Consider the following 22,685-nt stretch of genomic DNA (forward strand, 5'->3'; position numbering starts at 1 on the left):
TCAGCGTCCTAACCCTCCGGAGAAAAAAGGAGCATTAGTGGTCATATGCCAACCAGATTTGTCCCATTATTCATTACAATTAATTGCTTCCCCGTACTCGCGGCCTTTCCCATGAAGACGTCTCGGCTGCAGATTGTAATATGAGCGCAGGACTTAAAGCTGTCACTCAAATCTGGCTGTGACCTTTCAGGAGAAAAGGCTGTTTTTCACCCAGTTTGCAGGAGCCGACTGCATGAAGGTTAATGCGTGTGTGCGTGTGTGTGTGTGTGTGTGTGTGTGTGTGTGTGTGTGTGTGTGTGTGTGTGTGTGTGTGTGTGTGTGTGTGTGTGTGTGTGTGTGTGTGTGTGTGTGTGTGTGTGTGTGTGGTCGTGTACTTCAGCCTCTGTGAGGACGTTTTGGCTTGGTCCAAGTTCACCCAATGTTTTACAGCCGCAGAGTGAAAAGTAACACTTGGGAGAAAAGCACTTCTTTTTTTAACTGAATGAACTCTTGGTTAGAAATATCCATAAGCTACGGAGATGTTACAGAAGGGGTGCGACATTTAACAACATAGGTCTGCCGTGAGGTGTTCCTAAAAGTAAAAATGTCACCATCTGGTACTTTCAGCTGCTGCTCTGGAGCTTAACATGAGAGCTTTGTTCTCAGTTGTCACTGGAATTCAGAAGTCGGTATGTTTTTGAACAAGGAGTTACAGAATGTGTACATTTTCAATAGTCTGTTGTGGAACACCCTGTTATGTGACTAAATTCTTCTGAAAACCTACCATATAAATAAAAGAATTGTGAGAGAATTGTTCTTCCATCCATGTACAATATGAAGCTATAGCCAGCTACTACTTAGCTTAGCTTATCATGAAAACTAAAAAAAAGGCAAACTGAACTGCTTCAATCCTAAAATAAAAAAGTCACTAATTAATTGCACGGCATGCATGAAAGACATGAAGACTAGAGCAAAGTAAGTTACTAAATGTGTTCACCAAAATATATCCAGCCATTTATTTTCTGCTGTTCTTCTGGGTCTTGCAAGTCGGGGATGAAATAGCCCAGACCTCTCTTCCCCGGCCACCTCCTCCAGCCCCACCAGGAGGAAACAAAGGTGTTCCCAAGGTAGGCAAAAGATATAATGTCTCCAGTGGGTCCTGGGTCTGCCCTGAGGCCTTCCCCTGGCAGGATATGAATAAAACACCTGACCTGGCCTATGCCCTAGTAGTCATCCCAACAGCTACGTTGTCAAAGGTGTATTAACCCTTACAAAATCTCCCAAAGCAAGTAGGCCTTTGTTGAGAAGCCAGATAAAGACCATCCATCCATTTTCTTCAACATATCCAGCGCTGGGTTGTGGGGACATTAGCCTAAACAGAGAAGTGCAAACCTCCAACTCCCTGGCTACCTTCTACAGGTTATTGAGGTGAACACCAAGGGTTTCCCAGGCAAGCATTTCCTGGGTCTACCCCAGGGCCTCTTCATTGTAGTGTATGCCTGGAACACTTCACGCAGAAGGCATCTGAGTCAGATGCCCAAAACACCTCAACTGACTCCTTTTGATGTGGAGCAATAGTGGCTCTACTCTTATAGATGGGATGACAGAACTCCTCATCCCATCTCTAAGGCAACAGCCTGCCACCCTTCATGGAAGCCACTTGCAAACCCAATCTCATTCTTTCAATCACTAACGTATGCTTGTGACCACAGGTGAGGGTAGGGGTGTAGATCAGTGGGTAAACTTACAGCTGGGTTTCTAGGGTTTCTACACTCAGCTGTCTCTTCACCACACCATACCAACACAATGCAGCCCCAACCCATCTCTCAGTCTCCCAAGAGTCAAATGAAGACCTATTCAGTGGGGACTCAGAGTGCTCTCAGTGGCTGAGGCCCTGATGGTCCAATCCCAAGTGGCTGTATAATATCATCTCTTGGGTGTGGAAGGAGACTGAGCTCGGAAAGTGCCCCATCTGGATACTGCATTGTCCATTTAGGGGCACTTCAACTCTCACGTGGGCGATGAAACTGTGACCTCAAAGGGTTTGACTGGGAGGAACAGCGTGCCAGGCCCGAACACAAATGGTGTTCTGTTATTGAACTCGCACTTTGTCCATAATGCACCTTCCACCTTCAAGCATAAGGGTTTCCATACATGCATGAGGCACAGCATGGTTGCAGTAGTGAGTTCGCGCCAAGAACTAAGATACTTTCATCTGTCACCTCAGCAAATAGCTCAACATCTTTTTTATTTGGCAGACTTTTACATTGGATGGATGCAACCTCCAAAGGCATTTGTCCCTCCCCCTGGGAATTTAGGTAAGTTTTGTCTATCGTTTGTCAGTCTTCTGGTGTGTAAACAAACCTTTGTCAGTTTTCCAAAACCAAAGGTGATATCTGTTCAGTTAGTACTTAGATAAAGGCAGGAAAAATGAATCTGACAAGTTTCAACTCACATTTTTTTACCACTTTTTGCAGAATAACCTGAATTCTAAATAAGAATAAAACAAGGCAAACAGGTCCCTGTAAGTAAGCTCTACTGTACTCGTATCACATGGTTTCTGATATTAAATAACATCAAATTAAAAACAAAAACAAGGAAAACACTTCTGGTTTAAAATGCTCACTTTCCTCTCTCACAGGCGCTCACATCCTCGGCTGTTGTGACGCCAGCTTTGACTGATGCTCACCAGAAAGACAAAAACCACACAAAGCTCTGCAAGCAACCAGATACATTTAATTAGATAATTGCTGTTGTTTCTTTTTCCACCTGGAGACTGGATCGCTGCATTTTTACAGTGCTGGTGAAGAGAAAAGCAGTAAAGAATATGATTCTCTTTGACCCTGGATAAAGCTGTAATTTCATCCAAAGGAGACAATCAAGCATCAGGATTTAAGTCGCACTGCCCATGAGCTATTCAGGTTAGACGGGCAGCGGTGGCAGCCTGAAGGGTCCTCAGTGTCGAGGTATTGTAGTCGAACCCCCACGTGACCGCACACTGATACACTGCAATAACAGCTACAGTGTTTTAGAAGGAAAACCTGCAGCACGACTCTGTGAAGGGAATAAGAAAAAGGCCTAAGAGAAACTGAATACTTGTTGCTAGTGAGAATGAATCACACCATAAAGGCAGTAAGGAGGAACAGCCTGCACACGCTTCTTTTAGATTATAAAACCTGAGGAGAGGCTGGTAGTGAGGGAAGATGTGCTGCAATGTGGGAGGTGATGATTCAGATACTGATTAACACGAAATATTTTCATTTTTTGGGACTCTGTGAAGATTCGGGGTTCAGCATTTCACCCAAGGACACCTCGAAAATTGAAATCAAAATAATTAACCACGTTATTAATACACAACCCACAGTGTAGCTGTGGATATTGTAAACAAGTGGTAAACGCGTCCCAGTCCCAAGTATTTTTTTTTTTAAACTGTGTTGTTTCCATTTCAAAGTGACCTTGTTTCGGTCCCCTTAAAATGGCACAGTGTCTCACACCGTTTAAACATTGGAACATTTTTTAATGTTCTATTTTGACTAAAGTATGGGTTCCTGACGTCTGCAAATCATTGCACTCAGTCTTTATGAACATTTTACACAGCAGCCCAACTTTTGTGGAAATTTATTTGTAGTAAAATGATACTATCACCATACTTTGCTCATGATACGATGGTATTAAGATTTTTAACATTTTGTGCGTTTTGCAATAACATATATTGTGATTTATCACATTTTCTTTTACTTGAAATTATGTAGTTTAAGTAAAATATTGTCAATATCTGTTTAAACATGCTGGCAATCTGTCTACATTTGTAGGGTAGAAAATAATTACTTTCAAACCTTTGTCAATTTCTCCAAGTGACTGCAGTCAGTCCAAGTAAGACCTTTTGCAAAAAGGTTGACTCCTATCAGATGATCCGTGCAATCAAAAGTGCAACACCTTCAAGATCTGGGCAACCATTTAGTCACAAGTTACGATCAGTCGCAGCACGTGGAAAAATTCACAACAATCACCAACAGATTCCAGGAGGTTGCTGTCCTATTTTTACTTGTGTAACTGAGCCATCAGCTTGCTGTCAATCGGGAGGTAGCTTTGTCAAGTTTGCTCTGCTAATGTTATCTCGGGAAGGTAGTGCACTGTTATTCATGGTATTTCCAGAGTGCAATTTATTTAATAAAATATAATATTTAATATTAATATATTTAATATTGTAAAATATAACATTCAAATTTGTTATACCCCCCCACCCAAGTATAACTATTGATGACAATGATAAAGTACTAATTGCTTCTAGCAGACTTACCTTTACCTTCCTATAGAAGCAATAAGAGTGAACGTTTTTTCACAGCACTGCAGTGAAAACTGGAGGTTACAGCTCCAAGAACAGTTTTCATATGAAGGAAAACTGTTGGACTTCACTGGCCTGGTACAGGCCAAAGGCTGAAACAAAGCTGCTCTTAATCCTACAACTGTTGCTGGATCTTTAACCTCTTCAGACTTCATGTTCTCATTGGGACACCTTGGAAGTATTAAGTTGTGCCAGAATCCTCTTCTCCATTTCTGCCAAACATTCATTTTCACATCTACATGCACCAATAAGGAAAATAAACACTCAACATTTTAAAGGTTTTGTGTTATGAAACCTTAAAAGTTCATCAAACAGCTAATAATTTTATCTTTAGCTACAAAGATTCTGACTTAAGATGCAGAAAGACAGTGCTGCGGAGTCATTTCAGCCAAACAATCCTTCAATGGGATACAGAAAATCCCCCCCCCCAAAAAACAAAACAAAACAAAAAAACCCAATCAAAGTACAAATCTTTATACTAAAACATGAAGTAATCGGCTTCCATAAAGAAAATACCCTTATCCATAACTAATAATAACCCTTCAACTTCCGTCAATAAGTCTCTATTTCGAACAAACCAGGCATACAATCGACTTTTTCACGTAATAAATGTTTTATAAATGTCTTTACATTCTCAACATGTTTTCCTGTTAATGTTTAACTCATGTAGCTTTGTGAAAAAGAAGACTGAGTGTCATGTTATAGGCAGAACAAGGCACATCATACATTCATACAGTGAACTGTCTTTCAACTGCACTCAGACAAAGTCTGCACACGAAGCATGCCACACTTAAAAACATCTCATTTCCGTCAGATACATGATTAAAAAATCATCAGCTTGCATGCAGGATTACACAACAGTTTGGTGGATGTGCGTTAATACAGCGTTAATTCAGGTCTTTGCTCTCGACCTCAAGCACAGAAACAAAACAAACTTCAACCTTATAGCCAGTAAAAATAACTCATAGTTCCTTTGAAATCCTGTTTTTATAAGAGCAAAGAGCAGAATGACACGGATAAAAAAAAGAATAAATAATTATAAAAAATATACACGAGGAGATCAGAGTGACAGCGTCCTCAAACAGTTGCGCTGAAGATGGAAACCTCGTCATGTAAACCTCAGTAGTGCAATAGATGGAAAACACAACAGATCCCAGATGAGCCTAAAAATAACTCATCTGAGAGGAAAAAAAACAAAAACCTGGCTGAAGAAATACTTTAAATATGCTGAGCGTCACCTGACTTGTGTTTTTAACAGATCAGAGAGGACACGCAGAAACTATCACTGAGGTTTTGTCTAAAGGTCCAACACTTCCTACCAGGAAGTTTCCTTGAAGAAAAATTATTTTTTTTAAAAAGGAAATTTGTTGCTAAATAAAATAAAAACGTTCTCTTTTAAAAAAAAAAGAGCGGCTCCATTTAAACACTATATATTTTTTTTCCTTTCCACTGTCACCAAGTGCTTACTCATAGGGGGTCGTTTGATTGGTGACTGGATTATTAGATGGATTATAGAGTGTTTACTGTATAAGATACCGTCCTTGTGATTTTGCGCTATTTAAAACTAAATGAAAACTAATAAATAAAACTAAATGAATTACAGCAGTGACAAACTATCACTAATTATGTCCTCAATATCTGTCAATCTCAGTATGCTTTGAACAATAAGATACAGTTGTCATTAAAATCTGCTATAAATATTTCTGTAAGACAGAGTCAATTTGCTATCAGTCTGTTTTTCTCGTAATATATTAACTGTTAAAATAAATGAAAATCACATATTGGTTGTAGTTTAATTTTCTAATAAAGTACAGATGTTTGGTCTCCCTGTATCGATACAACATCAGCATACAAAATGCTGTGATACGACAATGTATCGATTCTTCCCGCTCTACATTTAATGGATATATATTGGATACACAAATGGATGTTGTTTGATTGTATTTGATTCATGCGGACATTTTGCCCCAGCGGAACTATAACTTTAGAAACGGACAATCAAGACCTCACCAATTAAACGTCTCTGGCAGCGCCTCGGTAGCAAAACTGGTTTAAATTGCCACTACAATTACCAAATACCCGCTTTCTTCATCTTCAGCCTCGCATATTCGCCTCTTCTGGCTGAAGTGGCACATTCAAGTTCTCTTTTCTTTTTAATTCTGCTGCCTGCATCCTGTCAACCATTTAGTCATATACGAGTAGACTGATACAGCTAACGTACGGTGACTAAACAACAGCTAGAACGGGCGTCCTGAAAAGGTGAAAGCATCTTCCTCAAGCAGCTGCTAAAACCTTTTTTCACTTAATAAAAGGGTGATTATTTTTGAGAAACGTAAATGAAGTGCTCTTTTTTCAATACTTGGAACCAAATTGCTTTTTTTTTTTTTCCTTCTTTTTCTAGGAAACTTCACATTTATCTGTAAATTGTGTTGCGTGATGCAAAGCCACCTGAAGATGGTATTTACACAATAATCAGCGTCAATCAAGGAGTGCTGGACAAAGAGAACGTCAAAGTATTAAAAGTGCTGCGTAAAAAGACAGTATAAAATGTTGTGTGTGTGGTCTGAGGCACCAGATGTTAAGACTTTGGACATAACAGATGAAATAAACAGACACATCTCAGCCTCAATCATTAGATACCGTTTCACCCAAAACACACAGGAGTGCTTGATTTGTCCAAATTCATCCGGCTGCATGCTTGATTGCAATATTGTCATTCAAATAGCTCCATTTGCATCTTTTTTTTTGTGTCATCACCACCTTTAAAGGTTGGGGGTTTTTTTGGTTTTTTGTTTTGGCATCCAACTCAGACTCCGCCCCCGCTTCGGTCCACCGACACCGGTTCCCTCTGATCCAGAGTCTCCTCTGCAGTTTTCATCAGAATGGCCAGGCGGCTGTCCGACACGTGTCCCTTCTTCACGGCGCTCATCAGCTGCGGAGGGAACAGGAGAGAACAGAGTACGTGGCGTGTAGGACAACGGCGGGAAAGGTTAACCTGTCAAAGCGAGGCGGGCCGCTTTCCTCGGGCAGAAATAATTATCTGCAGGACGAGGAGGAAACCGCCTGCCTGGCAGTGAAAGGCTTTAGAGCTCACATCCCTGAGTTTGAGAGGCAGACGATGAAACCATTTTTAGTTTTCATGTGTTAAAGCTGAGCAAGGTGCGACTGTTTTAATGTGAAAATGAGGTCATGTAATCTTCTCCAACGGCAGGAAACAAGCAGCGATTTTAATGTTCTCTGACATGGTTATATATTCTTCTCAATCTTAGTGTCAACAAATCGAGTGCAAAGCAATGTTTTAATAGTTAAGATGACGCGCTAAGAAAGTGCTGTCACTGTTTTTTCTTTTCTAAAAATTTAGACACGAAACACAAATATTTAAACTCCTTATATTAATTCTATTAAATTGGTTCAGGTCAAAGACGCCCTTATTTTAAGGACTTCATGTACTGCTAAGCAGCTTTATCTATGAAAACTTCATTAGGTAAACCTGTTTAACTGCTCATTAACAAAATATATAGAATAGAATAGAATATAATGCCTTTATTGTCACTATACAGTTGTACAATGAGATACAGAGCATCTCCTACTCAGTGTAAACATGCTGGGGGGGTACAGTTCTGCAGCGCTATGTACATATGGACAGTGGATATCTAATCACCCGATCACATGGCACTAACTCTGTGCATTTAGGCATGTAAACATTGTCAAGGTGGCCTCCTGAACTTCAAACTGTGCAACAGAATTGAGAAAAAAAAGAGGATTTAAGTAACTTTAAATGTGGCATGGTTATTGGTATTTCAGAAGCTGCTGATCTGCTGGGATTTCCCACTCACGCAGTTCTAGTTTGTTTGTTTTTTATAGAGAATTGCTGTGAAAAAGAGAAAACATCCAGTGAGCAGCAGCTCTCTAGGTGAAAACACCTTGTTGAACCCTGAGGTCAGAGGAGAATGACTGGACTGCTGGGAGCTGGCAGGAAGGCAACATTAACTCAGATAAGCATTTGTTAGAACCAAAGTACGCAGAAGAGCATCTCTACAGCAGCAGAAGAACACACGGCTGCTGCTCCTGTTCCTTATCCACCACAGATAAAGTCGCCTGGCTCAGCTTTAACACTTCTTGGACCTTTTTAGTTCATTTCCCACCTCCAGCCATAATTTTCGTTAACCGGAGAACTGGGTTAGGTTTTGTGTGAGGGTTAAAAGAGCAATATCCTCCACACTACTTTGTGTTTGTTGTTCACATGGCGAATCAGGCGAGCAGAAACAAACGCACAGATACAGATGTCATCACAAAGGAGACAGAAGCTCTTTTCACTTTTAGCTTCTCTATTGTCCGAACATCGGCTCGCTTGCAGCAGAGATAGGTCGCTAACAAAGGTAGTCCTCTGTAATGGCTGTTCTCTGGACTCGAGTGAGAAAGTAATTTAGCGACAGACGGACGTGTGGGCTCCCCGGACACTCCTCAGGCCTCATTACACGAGTCGCTGACAGAGCCTCTCCTCTCTAATTACCTTCATTCGGCCTGACCTGCCGCTGCTTTAGACTTCACACTCTCGGCTTGCAGCAGCGGAAGTTTACTCACCTGTCAGGTGGACACAGGTCTTTCTTTTTTTCTCTCTCTCTCTCTCTTAACGACAGGATAATTTAAGTTCCAGCTCTCCTGCATGTATGAGGAGGAATATGCTGCTTTTATCAGGGTAAAAATACTGAAAATGACAGGCAAGAGAGGAGGAACTGAACCTTTGACTTTTGGTGACCTTACTATTAGAAAAACTGGATTTGTACACTTACAGGCTGAATTCATGTTAATTCCAGGCTCAATTTCCCACAAAAAAAAAACAAAAAAGAAAAAGGCTGAATCCGTGTGTGACAGATCACGCTCCTGAGGGCTTCCATTATCCAGCCTTTGCGTCCTCAGTCATGTTTGCTCTGCTGGTTTGAGAAGGGCAGGCACACTCACAGAGGTGTTGGGCATTAATGCTCCCTCTTATAAGACACACACCACACTGCATACTGTGCATGTGCGCATAAAGAAAATCATTCTTATTTGCCTTTTTTTAAAATTTGTTCTGGTATTTTTGATTTTCCTGTAAAATATAAATACAATAATATTTTAAGATTGTTTAAAGATTATTTAAATGTTCAGCTAAATGCAGGAAATCATGTAGCTGAAACCTGCGATCCAAATATTTTTCAATTTTTCCATGAATCTGCATTTTTTATTTTTGCAAATGAAAACAAATAAATTTGCATTATTACAGCCAGACACTTTTTTTATTCACTGCCTGCTAAAATCTAGAAAAAAGAAAAAAAAAAATCCAGTCCACCACCGCATTTTGGATTTGTAAGCTGTAACTAAACCTTTAAGACGTGTTTCTATGTAACATCACCCGCCATTCCATTAGGTACACCTTGCTAGTACTGGGTCGAACTCGCTTTTGGCTTCATTCTTCATGGTGCAGATTCAAGAAGTTGCTGGAAACATTCCTCCGAGATTTTAGTCCTTGTTGACATAATAGCACCACACAGTTACTGCAGATTTGCAAATGAGAATCTTCCATTACACCGCATCCTAAAGCTGCTCTGCTGGACTGAAATCTGATAACTGGCTAATATAATGAAGTGACATGCTGTCCATTCGGAGTTGCTCTTCTGCATACCTTGACTGCAACCAAGGTATGCAGAAGAGCATACCTTGCATGCATTTAGGCATGAAGCACGTCTATATGCCCAAATCCTTTGAGTTGTTAAAAGGTGATTGGCTGATTGGACAGCTGTACCTAACAAAGTGGCCACTCAGAGCACGTAGCTCAAAGCTAGTTTAAGCATTTATTGTGCACAGCTGCTCCATTAACAGATCACAGATAACTGATGTCTGTCTTGTGCTTACAGATGCTAAAGAAGGCACTTAAAATTAAGCGCTGCTGATCATCTCTGTACTTAGTGCCTACCTGCAGGAATTCATCAATTTCGACTTGTCCGTTCTTGTTGAGGTCCACCTCATTAAGGATTTCATGGAGCGCGTTTTCATCAATGTGCACATTGATGCTCTGCAGGGAAGGAGAAACACAGCACTCGGGATCAATGACATGCAGCTGCGGGTAACAAATATGTGAAGACTGAGAGAAAAAAACTCACCTGTAAAACTCGCTGGACGTCAACAGTGGTGATGAATCCTTTGCTCTCTTTGTCAAACTTATGGAAACGCTTCTTGTACCTGTCAGACACACGAGCAGTAACAGCCGATTTACAGCAGCGATATTAACAGACAACAACAACAGCAGTGGATCAAATACCGTCATGTTGATGTTGCGCATACAACACCATAACCAGCATTGGCCCAGGACCAACACTGGAACCACGACCCAAAAAACCCACATGGCCTCCAGTAACCACTACTTAAATTCTAGCTTTCGTTCCCTGGTTGGTTTTTGGGAATAAACATTTTTCCCTAGCGAGCAGTGGCTGTTAGAGGCTGTTATGCTTTCCTCAAAAGCGTGTTGACCTTCTAATTACTCGCTGGTTTGGAAATGCCTTTGAGGTGCAACAGCAACAGTTAGTAAGTTGTAACTACTACCATCTGCACTGAAATAAATAAGTATTTTCCCCAAACGGGATAAAAAAAGGCCTGACTTTCCTCCTTTCACCCACCACCTCACCCACCATTTATGACCTACTTATACTTTTTTATTTATACTTGGTCATCATTACCTGTCATATATCTATGACAGGTAATCTAAGATGTTTTCATATTACTTTTAAAAATAGAGGAGTTTTGGTATCACAGCTCTACCAGATCCTTCAAAGAGTTTAAAAGGGCATTGCCTGAAACTGTTGCCAACTCTTCATCCAACCAGAGATCAGTACCAGAGACAGTATTTGGGTAACTGAGCCACAAACATGGTCCTTTATCCCTGAAAGCAGCAAGTTTTTCCAGAGCCTGAATGTCTGCTCCAGAATCTCTGAATCTGGTTCTGGGTCTATTAGCTGTGTAATAATCAGAGCCAGCAAGTCGAACAAAAAAATGTGAGGAGTTGTAGAGACAGACTGACCAAAGTTACAGTGGGGAGAAATATTCCCCTTATAGTAAAAATATGAGAGCGAACTTAAATATGATCAGGGTCATAAATTACTATAAAAATAATATTTTAAGATTATTTAAATACTTGCAGGAAATCCTGTAGTTGAAATTTGCTCTGTGCCCCACAGTAAGAACCACAGAGTCTGTGTGCCCCTCCATGGACATGTCTCCCCTGACCAATCACCAATCACCAAACCGGTCATGCTAAACGATGCTACAGACAGCACAACCTTCTCCACGGCTTTTCCAGACACTTTCACATCTGTCACGAGTTCAGGGTGAACCTGCTCTCGTCTGTGAAAAGCTCAGGGTGCCTGTGGTGGACCTGCCAATTCTGGTATTCCTTGGCAAATGCCAATCAGTCTCCACAGTGCCAGGCAGTGAGCACTGAGCCCACCAGAGGACAGCAGGCCCTCAGGTCACCCTCATGTAGTCTGTTTGTGATTGTTTGGTCAGCAACATTTAAACTAGTGACCTAATGGAAGTCATTTTGTAGCTCTCACAGTGCTCATCCTGTTCCTCCTAGCATAAAGGAGCAGATATCGGTCCTGCTGATGGACCTTCTATGGCCCTGTCCAGCTCCCCTACAGTAACTGCCTGTGTGTTCCTGAGACACAACAAACCTTCTGACAATGGCACGTATTGATGTGCCATCCTGGAGGAGTTGGACTACCTGTGCAACCTCTGTAGGGTCAGGTATCGTCTCATGCTAGCAGTAGTGACACAGAGACTGGCCAAATGCAAAACTAGTAAAAAACAGAAAAAGTGAAGAGGGAAAAATGTGTCCCCTCCAGCTGCAAATCATTCCTTTGTTGGGGTTTGTCTCATTGTCACATGTCTACTGGACTTGTTGTTCATTTCATTAACACCAAAGCAACTGAAACTCATTAACAAGCCCCTCTGACACTTAAATGACCAGAACAACATCCCAGAGATTTAACTGACTGGATGGTATACTCTCATTAAAGTGTCCCTTTAATTTTTTGAGTAGTCTATAACTGATATGGAACATGATTAAGAAAGAAAAAAAAATGCATAAATCAATCAGGAAACTTAAATGAACTATCTGACGTTTTCAAAAGCACTACCTGGCTACTTCATGGTTGTCCAGGTTAATCTCAGACGTCTTGGTTATTTGCTCAGAGCGAGACCTGTAGCCCATCTCATGGTACAGGAACTTCCTCGCTGCCTCAAGTTCCTCCTGGATTTAAAGAAAAAAAAAAGTGAGCCCACACTAATCAGCAGAGTCATTTTCTCCTTAATCAGAACAAACAGATTCACACATACACCCTCTGTAACTCAAGTTATAACATTAAATGAGGCATCTAATGTCTAATGAGGTCACTACAATGTGTGTCAACGGCTAAAATGTTTCTTTTTCTCCAGCTTGCTACATGTCACTCATACAAGCTGCTGTCTCAAAATGCACAGCTCGATGTTAGTTTACCTGATTCATCAGATCTTTTAGCTCTAAACAAACCTCAAAACACTGGAAAACATCTGGTTTTCCAAAACTCAAAATAACATCTTCAAAAGTCTCTTTGTGTCTGACCACCACATCAAATCTAAAGAAAGTCTGTCGCTGTCACATGACAGTGACAGTGAGGAGAAATTATTTATTATGGCTGCACAACTTCCACCCATCCTACAAGTGAGACTCTCTAATCTGTGTTTTCTAATCTGTGTTTTCTAACTCCAGGGCCCTATTTCAGGAAGCCGGTTTAGTGCAAACTCTGAGTAAGTATACCCTGAGTTAACGAAAACTCTGGGTTTTCGGTTTCACAAAGCGAGTTTAGATTAATTCTGAGTGAGTTACTATGACGACACACTCCGTGAAGCTAACCTGCCCCCTAGCAGGTTTACTTCAACTAACCCTGACCTTCTCCGCCTCTTTGTCGGAAACCTGACTGTAGGAAGTGTCAGACATGGCGTGCTCCTTCCTTGAAGAGCCAGTAGATGTTGAAGCCCAAATTCTCCGCAGAGCTCTCCGCCGGGAGAGAGTGATTAGAGCGCGTTCGGACATTTTATCATTTCCTGATGATTTTCTGTGTGAACGTTACCGTTTTTCAGCACAATCTACAATTTATTTGAATAACATCCTCAGGCCTAATATTGCTCATGTGACACATCGCGGACATCCTCTCAGTTCTGTACATATTATTTGTATTGCACTTCGGTTTTTTTGCAAACGGGAGCTTTCTGTATAATATTGGTGACGCTGAGCACGTTTCCAAGGCTACCGTCTGTCGGGCAGTCAGGAATGTTACAGTTGCACTGAAACGTCTCCTGTACTCGTCTGTGGTGTTCCCCGGTCACAGACCCACAAGATTTATCAAAGAGGGATGCCACAAAATTGCAGGTAGCAGGATGAACAAAACTTAATTCATGATGTGGTGATACTTGAACTACTACTTAAATTTTACATTTATTCTCACGGTTCCCAGGCGTGATTGGCTGTATAGATGGCACTCACATTCCAATCATTGCTCCTTCAGTAAATGAAGGAGACTATGTGAACAGGAAGTCTTTCCACAGCATTAATGTACAGGTACATAGTTCCCTGTAGCATTTCAAACTAACAAATTATTTCATTATAGTAATGGATGCTAATTTGTGTTCTCTGCACTGTGAAGATCATATGTGATGCTGCCAACATTATCACAAATGTGGAAGCCAACTGCTCAGCCTCTGTGAGTGGTGGTGGTGGAGGACCCCCACCTGTTTTTCGGGCCTCCGCTTTTTTTCTAGTGGCCATAACGGGTCACATTTGAGCATACAGAGTAAGCAAATATGTACTTGTAATGTGCTCAGATAATTTCAATAAGTGCTTACAGAGGGGAAATTAATGTAGCCTCTAACTGCAATTGATTTACATGGGACAAACAGACCAAGCACTATGGCTCATAATACAATTACACCTTACCTGTTTGGACTATATTTTTATATTTCATTTTTACTTGCTGCCAGGAACGTTTGGGGCCTGTTGGGTTGCACCTGCGCACACGTCACATCACAAAATAAAATGTATAAAATAAAAAATGAAATATAATAAATAACGTGTTAAATGGGTGGAAATCCCTAGATCAATGTTTAAATTAACACTCACGCATTGACTCTGTCGGCTATTTTTTGCCATGCATGCTCCCTTTCTTTTGCAGCTGAGGCTGTGTTACTTTTTTTCTGCAAAATTTGCATGTTATCGGCATATGCTGCCATCAGAATTTCGGCCTCAAGCGCTGTAAAATACATTGACCGCGCCTTCTTTCCCTCCGTCTCCATAGTGACTCGCTTAATCTGTGCTCCACTAATCAGGGCTTTATGTATCCTCGTGCGCGTGCTTAATTTGGGGTTAAAGCAACTCCGCGTTGACTGAACTAATTGTTATCAGCCTTTCTGAAACCGAATATTCCGAGTTGGACAGTTCGGGGTTACTCAACCGTGAGTGTCGTTTTTCACTCTGAGTTTTCTAAACCGGCTTCCTGAAATAGGGCCCTGGACTACGCTGATTAAAATCTCTCAATCACAGACAAAGAATTACCAATAACAAATTTTGGGGTGATGTTACAGGTTTTTTTTTTTTGGGAAAACTGATCATTGGAGCTGCAGTACTGTGAAAAAGTATCTTCCACCTTCTTGATCAATCAAATCAAATAAATTTAATACTAGAAGTTAGTAAGTCTGAGTAAATACAAACTGCAGCTTTTACATTTATTCCATGAAAAACTGTAATTAAAAAAAGGGATCATCAAGATGTTTTTGGTAAATGTGAGACGAGCATTTGTGATCTTTTTGGTCAGCAGTGGTTTTCTCCTTGAACTCTCCCATGGACGCCGTTTTTGCCCAGTCTCTTTCTTATTGTTGAATCATGAACTCTGACCTTAACTGAGACAAGTGAGTTAGATGTTCTTTTGCGGCCTCTTGGATGAGTCATCGAAGCTCTTGGAGTAATTTTGGTTGGCTGGTCACTCCTGGGAAGCTTCACCACTGTTCCAAGTTTCCTTCAATTGTGGATAATGTCTCTCACTGTGGTTCACTGAAGTTCCTGAGCCTCAGAAATGGCTTTGTAACCTTTTCCAGACTGGTAGATGTCACTGACTTTGTTTCTCAGCTGCTCCTTTAGATCGTGATGTGCTGTGTTGGTGTTTGAGATCTTTTAGCTTCACTTTGTCACACATTTTCTATTTAAGTGATTTCTTGATTCAACACGTCTGGCAGTAATCAGGCCTTAGTGTAGCTGAAGAAACTGAAGTCAGGGTTCCAAAAAATGTGGTTAATACAGTTAATTCATGATGTACTTCTTCATACAGGCCCAGGTGAGTTTGGATAGGGTTTCTCCCTTAATAAATGAAATCTTCATTTAAAAACTGCATTTTTGTATTTACTCTGGTTATCTTTGCCTAACATTAAATTTTGTTTGATGATCTGAAACATTTCAGTGTGACAAATATGCAAAAAAACACAAACAAACAAAAAACCATGAAGAAAGCAGACACTTTTTCACAACAATGTAACTGAAAGCTTTTACACAAGGAAAACCAGAAACCAGATTGTTTGGTGCATGATTAACCGACTTGTTTATGAGCTATTCTCCCACTACTTCTGCTGGTTAACAATAAAGGCCTAAAATAGCTCAACTTTCATGCATGCACAGAGCCTCCTCTATGAAAGAGCAAAGGGTGTGGACATTTCCATTGTACTCTGATCAAAAACGAATCCCTGCCCCGACTTGAGAAACCCACCAGGGATTAAAGCTTTATGCAGAAGCCAGGGGAATAAAACAAGTGTAATCCCATCAGTGCACATCCTTTTAACCTGCAGACATGCACCTCAGGATGCTGGTGACAGTTTTAGAAATAGAGTTAGGTTATGTTTTAACCATAAGCACACTTTCAGTAGTAGATGTGGGCCTTATATTTCCTTTTATTTATGTCTGTGAAGACATTCTCATCCAAGAAGCTTCTCGGATGAGAGGTGAAACGTCTTCAAGCAACTTAAAGAAGTCCAGACGCTTTTCTTTGCAAGCTCCTTTGACTACGATGACCTGGAGGACTGAGAACCTTCACAGACATATTGCCGTGCATATTTTTTTAATAAGCCTCTCTATGTGGACAACAGAGATTCTGTAAATCTAACCATACCAAACGGTGACCTGGTGAATGTTAAAGGGTTAAAAACATCAAGTGTTGTAAAGCCGTACCGTCCTCTTCTCCTGACTCCAGTCCAGTTCTTTGCCCATGATCTGGACGATACGTGGGAGCGCCTCATCAGCCGCCTGCACATTCAGGAAGCCCAGTCGAGTTCGCCGGGCGATGACATCGATGGCGGTGCAGGCGTACTCCTTAATCGCATATAGCACCTGAAAAAGACGAGAAGCTCTCAGACACTCTTCAGACACACAGCTGGAACTTTAACCGTTTACACAACAGTCCCACTTTACCTCGCTCTCGATGTACGGGAATTCAGACACCAATCTTTTCCCGACGATCGGCCATCTCTGCCCGGTGACCTGAGCCATTTTGGCAACGTCGAATGCCCTTCCCCCATACGTGGAGGCCAGGTGTTGAGCGACCTGTGCCAGAGAAAGATATAAATACTTACTTAAATACATAGATTTTATATTAATTTATGTTAATAATAATGCTAATCAGAGGTTTTCTGCCCTGAAAACATGTTTAGGAATTTATACCAAAGCAAAATCACCAGGACTGTGATAAAACACCATTACTCAAATACTCAAACAATTATCAAAGGTCATAAATTACAGGGACATGCATAAACAGTAAGGTGAAACTAAAGCAAAAAGACTGCCTGAATTTGTGTAGTCAACCCACAAACACACAATTTAAACTGTGTTAATAACAGTATTAAATTATTGGATAATCAGAAGCACTTATTAGAAGTTTATTGACTGTTTAGTTACATCGAAACATGTGACCCACCTGTTATTCACTGATAAAACTTTTATTAAAATGAATACATTATTCACTCATTAGGAACTTTGTTTTGTTTTTTTCTTACATCTGCTAGAACAAAGTCTCATCATGGTCTATAATTTGATTTTCCTAAATATATCATTTACACTAAACTGCTTTTTATATCTAAACGTTTTTACCATCCTTGTCATAGGAGCTTTTATATAAAGTCATTAGCTGATCTGAGAAATACATAAGCAGCATCAGTAGAAATATTACAAGTCATTTCCTACATGAGGAAAAAAAGACCGACACCTCTTATACTGACTGATTAACTCATTCACTGCCAGCCATTGGCAGTGAATGAGTTAAACCCATTGACTCATTCACTGCCATTGACGGCTATAGACGTCAATGGCAGTGAATGAGTTAATACATTTGTAAACAGAGTTTGACAGTATATCATACTTTCACATGGCTACTCCCGCTGTTTCCCTCTACTGTTAATGGCATATTGCTATAACGGTTAAATAATAGGGGGGGGGGGGGGGGGGGGGGGCTGTGCTAAAATATTTCTATAGAGAAAGATGTTGAACATCCTACTCCAACTTAAGAATTACAGGTGTGACGCCAGCTTATTTGGGTTTTTCCAAATAAGCTGAATTCAGTGTGTGTATAATAAGTGTGTGAATGTATAATTCCTGTTATCCCTCCTACAACATATAAGTCCATTATTCTGAAAATCTATTTGCTCTTGGTTAGTTCTTCCCAGCTGCCAGTGAAATAATGAGCAATAATGGCACAAGTCTGAATAAGTAAATAGATACATTTAAAAATAAATGTACAAAATGAATGTTTGAATGTAGACAGAGAAATAAATCCAAGTTAAAATACAGAAATAATTAGATAGCTACATAAATTCATGTGGAGAAATAATATACAAATGCAAAAACAGAACAATTAATTAATTAATATCTACTACCTAAATAACTTTCAAATAATGACCGAGTATAAATGAAGATAAATGTAAAAATAAATAAATCATTAAGTAAATGTTGAAGTATATATGATGCAAAATAGAGAATTAATTAGATTAATGTAAAACTATGGAAATTGATTTGCAGAACTAAAAACATAATATAAAAACTGAGTGAATACACTAAATAAATACATTATATAGATTAAATACATTAAATTTATCTATAAATTAATGTTGTAAACTAAAACTAAACTAAATAACTGTAGTAAAACTGAGCATAAATACATAAATAAATACATGAATTGTGAAATACAAAAAAATATAGAAAATGTAGAATAAAAATTATCAAATGTAGAAAAACAGCTGTAGCCTTAATTAAAATTTGAATAGTATGTATAGAAATTATTTTTCAATTCCCTCCCCGAATAAATGTTTGTATTTACTTAATTTATTGATTAATTTATTTAGAATTATTTAGTTTTCTGTCCTCTTTAACAGCATGTTTTTAAAAAAGGTCAGAAAATAACTGTTAGATTAACTGTTAAATTGTCTGTTGTGTTTAACCAACAGCCCAAAAAACATAGTTTTAATACAAAATTAGAAAAACACCCTGATATTAACAGACTCAGCACTGTCCATCAATCAAATATTCCACTTTTAAACTGAAGACTGATTTTAACAGACGTTACACACAATTAAAGAGTTAAACAATAAAAAGCTTCTGCTTTTAAACGCATGTTTAAGTCCTTTCACTACAGTTTAAATTATGTAAACTTGCAGCTGCTGGTATTCAGATGATCGATTTCACCTCTTCTGAGTTAAACGACAAACGATAACGCCGCTTTGTCAATGAGGTGTCACATGTTTACAGAACACAACAGGTTATTTGCTATTCAGATCGTTGGCCTGCTGATCGTGTGAAAGGGCAAACGCTGTCCAAATACCAACAGTGACCTTTTAGGAATATTTCAGAGAACAACCAGAACAACCAGAGCTGAGGCCCCTAATGAGGAGTACGTTTACTGCAGGCACTCAGCGCAGGACTCCTTTTTCCTTATGAAACTATGTTCTACTGCGCTTAATGAAAACGAGCAGGCTAATTATCAGAAAGACGCTGCAAAGCTGATGTGAGTCGATGTGCCTTTCCTTAATGCCACTGGTAAATTGGACAGCACACAGTGCGTTCTAACGCGTGTCCAGTCTTTTGTGTAGTGGAAATGTCAGCTTTGTTACAGCAGCAGCTTTAATGTCAGCATCTGGTGGAGAAGACACCGAATGTGTCTGCGAGAGCTGCGGTTACAGCTCGGTTTGTACACGGCTGTGTCAGCCAGTGTGTACAGTAGCTACGCACTCCCAAACTTTTCTTAATGAAGCAGTAATCTCATTGATTGGTCTGAAAACAAACCTGGAAGATGTGGCTTTAAATATAAACCGTCATTTATCTCAGTGGCAGAGAGATCCAGACTTTCACATTAAAGTCAGACACTTATTTGTACACTCACCAGCCACTTCATTAGGTATACTTTTTTAACTGCTCATTAACACAAACATCCAGTCTGCCAATTACATGGAGGCAACTGAGTGTATTTAGGAATCTGGACATTATCAAGATGATGAGCTACGTTCAAAAAGCATCAGAAAGAGGAAGAAGACGGTGATTTAAGCAACTTTAAACAATGCAGGGTTGATGGACTGTGTATTTCAGAAGCTGCTGATATGCTGGGAGTTTCCCCACACGACCATCTCTAGAGTTCTAGAACAATCTGAAAAAGAGAAAATAGTCTGTGAGCTTCACTAATCTGGGTGAAAACGATGCTAGAGGTCAGAGGAGAATGCTCAGCCCGCTTCGAGCTGATAGGAAGACAACAGTAACACAAATAACCACTTGTTACAACCAAGCTATGCAGAGGAGTGTTGTCTTCTGCTGCTGATGCTGATGCTGATGCGTCTCATCAGCAGCAGAACGGGTGACACGTCTGTCAACTACAAACAGGAAACTGAGGCTACAGTACACATGAGCTCACTAATTAGACAATCGAAGGCGGGAAAAAGGAACTGGTGAATGTTTCCCTGACCTCTAGTTCTTCCTCTTCCACCAGTACAGCTTCACAAGTTTGACTTTGCCATTTTACCAAACTTTTCAGATAAAAGTCTTTCAGCCTTTTAAATGAAAGCTGTTAATATGAAAACATCAGAGAGTGTTGCATTTTGACAACAATCAGAAGTAGAGCTTCATCGATGAACCAGCTATAATTGTAAAGGACAAAAGACACCTATATATCAATTTAACATTTTCAAGGTTTAGACTGATGCTCAAATGCAACCTAAGATAAGATAAGATGGTCTATATTAGTCCCACTGTTGGGTAATTCACAATAAACAGATGTAGCATAAGAAGAGATTTGAAGATGTGGTGGTAAATTATGGGGCTTATTTATCAGTTTTTTGCAGCTTGGATCATAAGTTTTCTAAAAGAAGAAACAAAACTGCACATAAAGCATAAAATCATAAGAAACTCAACTCTCCGGTCCACAACGACACACTTCTTTGGCAAGTCTGATAAAATGTACAAGAGAAGGAAACTTTAAATAAAGGCCTAGTATGCTTTGGGGTTAATGTAAGAAAAGGCCACTGTTTGAGAAATTAAGGCTAACATGTATAAAGTATCAAACCTGCCGAGTAGGACTGCTTTAGGCTGCTGGAAGCGACTCGGTAACAGAAGGAAAGCAGAAGCAGAGGAAATGAAAGGAAAAGAGCCATCGATCAGCAGCTGTGCTTAAAAACCTGCTGAGCTTTAATAGTAAACAGTACAGTATTAGGCTTTAATGACCAGCTGCAGTAACGTAACATCTGACCTCTTTCTCCAGGCCGTAGTCCTGCACCAGGCGGATGTAAAGGGTCGGCGTCCACCCCTTGGCTCCCTCCAGCATCAGACCAACAGTCTTGCAGGAGTCAGCTGAGAGGCGGTGGGCCTTAATTGTTGCGTCCAGGGTCTCTTCAGCCATAGATCTGTAGGTGGTCCATTTCCCACCTGAACACCAAAGCTGTGTTTTAAAATCCATCACAGGTACCTCTCATTGAAGATGATCAAACAGATGAAGGCCAGCTCACCAGCGATTGTGACCAGTCCGCTGTCACTGATGCTGACGATGTGGTTCCTGCAGATGGACTGGGTGTCTTTGGAGCTGGGGTCCGTCACTAGGGGACGTATGCCGCTCCACGCTGCCAACACGTCTCCTCGACGCACTGCAGACACAAAAATGTCACACCATGTCATGTTTATTAAAGAAGGAGCCAAAGAGGAGAATATAGAGCTAACAACTCTATATTCAACTGTGGGCCAAGAATGAATCCCTGAGGGACTCCAAGCACAGCAAGATTTGATTTAAGACCCTTAAGAGCAATCTTTCTGACTAGAAACTCGCTGCTCTACCCAAAAAGATGAGATTACGATTACCTACCCTTCCCCAATGCATCACTGAATGCCCAAACCTGTGAGTCAGTAATTAAAAAAAACCTTTAAAACTGCAGATTCAGTCACCATATAAGCATGCGGCTCCATGTGAAGCAGGTAAAAAATAAAAAGCAGGCTACTCAAAAGTTCATCACAAAGCGCTCCTGTACCTTCTACATCAGGGCTGAGATAATTGCGGACCTCCCTCAGGATGAAGTTGATGTCGTCCTCCCCTGGGATTGGGTGGGCTGTCACACTAGTGGGGGTGTCGGTTGTTCCGGCGATGGTCATGTTCTCCCACGGCAGGAAGAAGATGACACGACCATCGCTGGTGGCTGGATCGAGGAGACCCATGTTGTCAGGACTGTGCCAAGGAGAAGGGAAAAAAGGAGGATTTCTTATTATTAAATATACCACTCGTAATAGAAGTAGCAGGAGTCTGTGCGGTTTATTGAAATAAAAAAGGAGAGTGGCGCAAAAAAATTGAGGAAAACAGGAGGAAAAGAAGGAATGGTGGCACTAAAAATGAGGAGATGAGGGCCAACCTGAGCAGGAGACAAATGAACACAGATATGGAAGAGGTAGAGGAGGCACGGGAGTATGTGGGTGGGGGGTAGATAGCAGCAGGAGGAAGATGAGAATAAGTGAGCAGGAGGAAGAAAATTAGGTGGTTGGCATTTCTGTTCAAAGGGCTCGCGCTCCCTCGGGTTTCACTCAATAAGCTTAGCTGAACTTTAAAACCTCCGACTTCAACAAAACCACTCTGCCACTCGGCTGTATCTTAACCGGAGAAGATTGTCCTATGTATGTAGGCGGAGGTCAGATAATAGTTTGGCTAGCTTAGTATTTACACACAGGAATGAGAAAACACAGGAACTACTATACATGTTAATGGAAGAGAAAAAGAAAACAACAGGAACAGCTTTGGTTGTT

At 40.4% G+C, this 22,685-nt stretch overlaps 1 protein-coding gene across 2 annotated transcripts in view; it reads right to left on the bottom strand.

The window, feature by feature from the left end:
- Positions 1-4,918: 4,918 nt before the first annotated feature.
- gpd2 (glycerol-3-phosphate dehydrogenase 2 (mitochondrial)) overlaps positions 4,919-22,685 on the bottom strand; it is a 36,834-nt gene continuing 19,067 nt past the window's right edge. For both annotated transcript variants that reach the window (XM_026158497.2, XM_080297782.1), the window contains 9 exons: positions 21,923-22,116; positions 21,410-21,544; positions 21,154-21,329; positions 16,845-16,976; positions 16,605-16,763; positions 12,496-12,608; positions 10,465-10,543; positions 10,278-10,376; positions 4,919-7,256 (listed from right to left, as the gene is read on the bottom strand). In XM_026158497.2, the coding sequence (XP_026014282.1) occupies positions 7,131-7,256; positions 10,278-10,376; positions 10,465-10,543; positions 12,496-12,608; positions 16,605-16,763; positions 16,845-16,976; positions 21,154-21,329; positions 21,410-21,544; positions 21,923-22,116 (1,213 nt within the window). In that variant the 3' untranslated portion in view covers positions 4,919-7,130. The remainder of the gene's footprint in view (positions 7,257-10,277; positions 10,377-10,464; positions 10,544-12,495; positions 12,609-16,604; positions 16,764-16,844; positions 16,977-21,153; positions 21,330-21,409; positions 21,545-21,922; positions 22,117-22,685) is intronic.

Source organism: Astatotilapia calliptera, chromosome 23, assembly GCF_964374335.1.
Source record: "Astatotilapia calliptera chromosome 23, fAstCal68.1, whole genome shotgun sequence".
NCBI classification, from domain to species: Eukaryota; Metazoa; Chordata; class Actinopteri; order Cichliformes; family Cichlidae; genus Astatotilapia; species Astatotilapia calliptera.